The sequence below is a fragment of the Neomonachus schauinslandi genome, chromosome 6 (assembly GCF_002201575.2).
Source record: "Neomonachus schauinslandi chromosome 6, ASM220157v2, whole genome shotgun sequence".
Taxonomy (NCBI): domain Eukaryota; kingdom Metazoa; phylum Chordata; class Mammalia; order Carnivora; family Phocidae; genus Neomonachus; species Neomonachus schauinslandi.
In genome coordinates, this window is record NC_058408.1 from 1,097,669 (window position 1) to 1,103,922 (window position 6,254).

Below are 6,254 nucleotides of genomic sequence, written 5' to 3' on the forward strand. Positions count from 1 at the left end.
TCCGCTCATCCCCCCCCACTGCCCCATTCACACCAGCATGTGCCCTCATCGCTCCCCCCCACCCCATTCACACCAGCATGTGCCCACTGCAGTTTGTATGCAGGCCTTCCAAGTGGATGCTGCTTGTCTTTCTCAAACCCACTGGTACGTGGCATATTGTAAAGGCCCTGGCAGCTGCACCCCACCCCCCGGGGCCACAGCTATCTCCCCAGATACCTGCCACACACCCCCACCTCTCTGGCCTTGTGATCCGATCCTTGACCTCCCTGGCCATAAAGCCCTCTGCCTCTGCTCCTACTGGGACACCCCGCCCCAACCTTGGTCACCCTCTGGATTTATCCCAGAATTTTCCGTGACCATGACCCATTCTGTGTCCCTCCTGGCCACTAACCCTGCTCTAACACCTCAGGGAGACAGAGACCCTGGACTTCCCCGGGTGTCAGCCCTCTTTCTGCCCCAAGGCCAGTCATATCAAACACTCTTACGGATGACACCCCAGTTCTCTCCCCATCTTGTCCTTCCCTCAATCCACCCAGAGGGAGACTTCAACCCTCGAGCCCCATTCATGGTGCCACTGAAGAAAGCTGCACCAGCACCGTTCCTGGAGTCAGCTATGACAGGTCGTGGTTCACCTGTCATCTGAGCCTTTCACACCACGGGCCAGTCCCTTCGCTCCCCAGCTAGCTGTTTCCCAGCCTCCCAAGGCAGGTGTTTTGCCCCTCCAGACCCACTCCTAGACACCTTTCTTCCACTCCCAGCCCCTTCTTCGCACTCCCAGCAGGACCCCCTTCCCTCTGATCCCCCAGGGAAAAGCCTGGTGCCAGACTGGAAGGGGTTCACTCTGCTCAGAGGAACGCCGCTCTCCCCAAGGCCAGCCTGGCCACCTGTCCCAGACCCCATCCCTCGGGTGCCCCTCTTTCACCTCCCACAGGCCCAGCTCTCCCTGTCCTTGGGTGACCCTACATCTTTCGCGCTGGCTCCCGGCAAGCTCTGCTTCTGCTGGGTGGCGTTAACCCCCTCCTCTTCACCGGCAAGCTTCCTTTTTTAACTCCAGCAGTTACATTTGCAAAGAGAATGATCAAGCTTCTCATGGCCACGGCCGTGATACGGAGCCACGTACTCCTTTCTGAGTCTTGTCTACCCATCAGCCTTCAAACCATTACGGTCTGGTCTCGTTTGGGCTTGCCTGGGACCGCGAGAAATGTTCCCACAGCCACTCCAGTGACCTCTCAGCTGCCACACTCACTGGCCAGGCCTTGTCCCCCTCCTCCTCGGCCATCTCTCAGCATGACAGTGCTTGGCTCCCGCCTGCTCCAGCCTCGCTGGTTTGTGCCTGAGCCCCTCAGGGTCGCGCTGCTTCCCCTTCGCCTCTCCTGCCCTGTCGTCACCCCCCTCTCCCCTACAGCCCGTAATAACTCAACCCTGGCACCACAGGCCCAGAGCCCAGGCCTTTTGTAACTGGCCCCTGGGCATCTCCAGCTGGCTTCCCTACAGATCCCCCAAAGCTCTCCAACCGAGACATTCCTCTTTCCCCAGAACCTGTTCTTCCTCTCCACCAGCACCCCGCAGTCCCAAGCATACCCGGTCCCCCCCATCCTCAGGCCACACCAACTTCTCACTTCCTTCCTAGCTCACTGTCTTAGAAGACACCTAAGAATGTGTCCATTCCCCAGGGATCTTCAGACGGCCAGTAGGGCACTCAGCTAGCTCCCACCCCTTGACTTCCCAGCTCATCTCCCAGCGCGCTCCGACTTCAGCGGACAGACACACACAGCCTCCCAAACAGCTCCCATTCTCCAGACTACCACCGGCCCCGCCCCACCCCGGAATGCTCTCCTCTGCCCCTCAGCCCAACGGACACCCAGGTTGCCCCCGAACCCACCTCTTCTTTCACCTGAAGCCTTCATTAATTCAACCCCATCCCAAACCCGTCGTTCTGTCCACTGCCTGCCCTGGCCTGCTGCTCTCATGGACGGGGACCCCTGCGCGCTGCGATTACCCCCCCACTTGGTGGGCTCCTCCAGGACAGGAGCTAGACGAATCTCCCTCCCTCCCTGCCCTTCCCCTGTCCCCAGGCTCTCCTGGGCCTGGCACCCCAGGAGCCCGTGGTACATGTGACAGACAGGCTCGGGCCTCCGGGCCCACATCCTGCTTTCCACTCACCTGACCTCGGGGCTGGACTCCGAAGGGAGGGTCCTGCCCAGGGCCTCCTGCAGCTGCTGCCGCAGTAACCACTCCTGCTCCGGGGCCTTCCGCCGAGCGGCCGCCAGCCACAGCCGGGGGCCCTCCTCGTCACTGGAGTCCCTGCGGGAGCCTCCTGTCAGGTGGCAGCTCCCACGGCCCGCCCGGACTACGGCCACCCCACCTCACTGCAGACTCACAGCTCCAGGTCCAGGCCCCCCTGCTGGGAGAGGGGAGCCGCGCACACCGAGCAGGTGTTGTCCAGGAGACGGAAACAGGTGGAGCAGAAGAGGCCTGCAAAGCACCAGGAGGGCAGGAGGGGCGGTTGAGCTAGCCCACCCAGCCACCGAGCTCCCCCGCCACCAGCCCTGGGGAGACCGTCCTCGTGGAGGGGCAAGCCGCAGACCACCAGTTGCGACCACCAGGAGAATTAAGGCGAACACGGGGAAGAAGAGCTCCTCACGGTTCTCTGTACATGAGAACGTGCGTAGTAATGAAGGGAGGGGCCCAAAAGGTGAGTTCCAGAAGTCCCCAGAGGAAGGACCACAGCCGACTGTCACACGCAAGCGTGGGGAGTCCCCGCAGGGAGAGGCCCACCCCCAGGGTCTCACCTCGGCAGCCCGGGGTACTGCAGGACACAGAGTTCTCCGTGTCCTCCTGGTCGTGGGGCCGCCCACAGCCCAGACAGTGATCCTGGAGCTGCCAGAAGTGGCTGACCACCGGGCCCAGACAGGAGCACCTGGGAGGGGCCCCAGACGCTGAGCCGCCAGGCGACCCCACGCCCAACACCACCCTCCAGCAGGGGCAGGCCTTCCTGCAGCCTGACCTCCAGCCCTCCGCCTGAAGCAGCAAAAGCTCTGTGTCCTGCCCACCTGTCCCTCCACCCCCCACCGCCCGGAATTCTCTCCCCAAGTCTCCCTCTCCATCCATGGATCGCATGGAATGGGCACCCTCTTCAGCCAAACCTCTGGGCACTTAGGAAGGACAGTGATCCATTCTGACTTCCGGCTCTTTTTCTGTCCCCGCTTGCCCCCCTTCTCTAAGGGAGGACAGTGGGCTCACCGCCCGGCCAGCAGCTGAAGGACACTCGTGCGACCCTGGTCAGCTGCCCGCCGCCTCGCTGCTCGCTGCACGGTCGCCGGCAGACTGGTTCGGCGGCTCAGAAGTAGGTTGTAGAGGTAGGTGATCCTCTCCTGGTGGAGGGGGGGATCGGGGCTGGGATCCCCTTGACCCCGTCTCATCCACCTGGAATGCCCTCTGCCACCATCCCCATTCCCTACCTTTGCCTGCTGTCCACACCTATGAATCCCTCCAGGCTTGGCTCAAATGCCCCTTCCTTTGGGAAGCCCCTGGGTTCCCCTAGGTGGGGTGACCTATTCTCTCCCCTAGGTGTTCATAGCACTTTATTCATTCCTTTATAAAAACACTTCGTAATTGTAATATCCTGTTAAAAGCCTGTCTGGCCTGCCTTGAGGCCGTGAGCCCCAGACCATCTGCTTCAGCCTGGCGTCCGGGGGTCCTACACTAGATGCTCAGGAAATGATTCGTGAATGAGCACAGCTGCTGAGTTTCCATTCACACCTCAACGTGCCAACATGGGCTCCGTCCCCCGCGCTCTTAACAAAACTCTGGGGGCAAGCTCCCTCTCAGCAAACCCTGCCCCAAGAGGCGCCATTCCCCAGCCCCATCTGGGGCCCAGAGACCGGCAGTCCGGGTAGTTCAGCCAGAGGAGGGAGGACTGGCTGTTGAGGACTCTAAGCTCCCCCAAACCACGACAGACAGCGGCGGGCTCAGCGCCTGGCCTGGACGCTCACCTGCTCCCGCGATGGGTAGTAGGACGCACAGATGACCCTCCGCAGCCGACTGACGTAGTTGCCGGACAGCGTAACAAAGAAGCAGAGGCCGAGCATAACGCCTGGGGCGCGGCAGGTGCCGTGAGTGAGCTCTGGGGGCGCAAGGCGCCGGCCTGCTCCCCTCACGCCCTGACCGGCGCCTAGCCCCCCCCCCCCCGCCCTCAGGGGCGAGGTCGGTACCGATGACGACGTAACCGGTGGTGCTGGGCTCCGAGGGGCGCAGCAGGCAGCGCCGGGACAAGATGCTGATGTTGCTTTGCTGCAGGACATCAAACGCGGACACCAGGTCCCGGTAAATCTTCCCGGTGTAGCCAGCGCCCTCCACGGTTATGGACAGTAACACGGGGCCTGGCACAAAGGCGGTCTGTGAGGGGCCCTGCTGGGGGCAGCACGGAGGGGTGGCCCGCCCCCCGGCCGGGGGCCTCTGATGCCCCAGGGCCTCACCAAGCCCCTGGCCCCCAGGACCCTCTCTGAGACGGCCTGGGTGGTCCGTGAGTCCATCACCTGCCTCCACGACTGCCCGGAAGCATTTGTTTTCAAAAAAGCCTTTGCTAATGTGTCCGGGGTCCAGCGTGTAGCAGGCGCTGGACTGACTGCCTTATGGATCGTGTTGGGCATTTCTGACTTTTTCTGTTGGACCTCTGGGACACAGGATGAGGTTAATTATTTTTTTGCAATTCTTTTTTTTTTTTAAAGATTTTATTTATTTATTTGAGAGAGAGCATGAGAGAGAGAGAGAGAGCATGAGGGGGGGAGGGTCAGAGGGAGAAGCAGACTCCCTGCCGAGCGGGGAGCCCTATGCGGGACTCGATCCCGGGACTCCAGGATCATGACCTGAGCCGAAGGCAGTCGCTTAACCAACCGAGCCACCCAGGTGCCCAGGATGAGGTTAACTATATTCTGTGGTCTACGGCATGCCGGCAACGGCCGACCGGGCACTCCCACACGTGGTGTCATGTGCCCCTTAGAGACCCGGGGGGCTGCGGCCAGCATCCCAGCTCAGCTGAGGAGACTGAAGCTCTGGGGGCTCAGGAACGGCCCGAGTTACTACCTCGCAGAGGGCGTGGCTGGGGTGGAGCCAGTCCAAGTCCAGATCCCGTAACTACTCTACGCTACAGCCATGACGTGGACACGGGGTCCCCCGCAGAGCAAAGTGTTGGAAGGGGCAAAATCAGGGGCTGATGAGTAACAGTGACTTGGGGACCTCCAGGTGATCCCCCAGGACCCGGGAGGATGGGGAGGACGCCGGCCAAGGGGGCTGCTGCACGAGGTTCAGGCACTCACTGCGGGCCACAACGTCCCCCTGCAGCTGGTACCGGGCCAGGTCGAGCACCCAGAAAACAGCATAGTCCAGGAAGACGAGGACCAGCACAAGGAGGAGGTGCCGGGCAAGGCTGAAGATTGCCAGGGTATAAAAGATCTGCTCCCACCGGGACAGGAAGACGGAGCCTGGGGGGAGGGTTGTTAGGAGGACGCTACCCCACTCTCCCGGCGGGATGCCCCCCATTCCGAGCCAGAGCTTGTTGTCCGTCTGCTGTGGAAGCTGTGAGGGCCTCTGGACAAGGGCGGGAAGGGGCTTCGAGGCTAGAGGAACCCTCCCTCCCGGCATCCCTGCCCCCCTGCCCCCCACACTGCATCTCTATACTAGCGTGTTCACACTTCCGGCCTCACCCCCAAAACCCCACTTTCTTGGTTGGCGTCCACTCCACACCTATGCTTCCCTAAGTCGGGATGTCAGGGCTCCCTTCTCTCTGTGTCTGGGTGCTGGGAGGCTCTCCCCGTTTCCCTTTAGGACCGAGGACTCCCCAGAGGCAGTGCTGTGCGTGGGGCCCAGGGTCAGGGCTGTGAGGGAGGGAGGCCCTCATCTCTGTCCTCGGTCCTCGGGGTCCTCACTGGGCCGGATGTACTGTCTGGCCTCGTGGGCGCTCAGTGGCAGCACCGTGGGCAGCCCCGCCTCGGAGCGGACGGCCTCCATGTGCAGGAATCGGCTGGTGATGTACACGTTGTCGAAACTGACCCAGTTCAGGTAACAGTACCGGTAGAACAGAGCTCTGGTGGGGTACACGGGAGGCCCCTCAGCACCCCAGACCACACTGACTCCCCAGGCCCCACCCCTCACCCCTGCCCCCAACTCCAGCCTCCCAGGAGGCCACGGGGATGAGCTGCCCCTTGTAGCCCGAGCCCCCAGCCCGGAGCCCCCAGCCCGAGCCCCCAGCCCGG

The 6,254-nt window shown here is 62.3% G+C and overlaps 1 protein-coding gene across 1 annotated transcript in view; it reads right to left on the reverse strand.

Annotated features, from left to right (window-relative positions):
* The window catches only part of DCST2 (DC-STAMP domain containing 2), a 10,056-nt gene that overhangs the window by 1,382 nt on the left and 2,420 nt on the right, over positions 1-6,254 (reverse strand). The window contains 8 exon segments of the mRNA XM_021681999.1: positions 2,164-2,304; positions 2,382-2,475; positions 2,793-2,920; positions 3,244-3,374; positions 3,996-4,096; positions 4,215-4,382; positions 5,319-5,483; positions 5,928-6,085. Of these exon segments, the coding sequence (XP_021537674.1) occupies positions 2,164-2,304; positions 2,382-2,475; positions 2,793-2,920; positions 3,244-3,374; positions 3,996-4,096; positions 4,215-4,382; positions 5,319-5,483; positions 5,928-6,085 (1,086 nt within the window).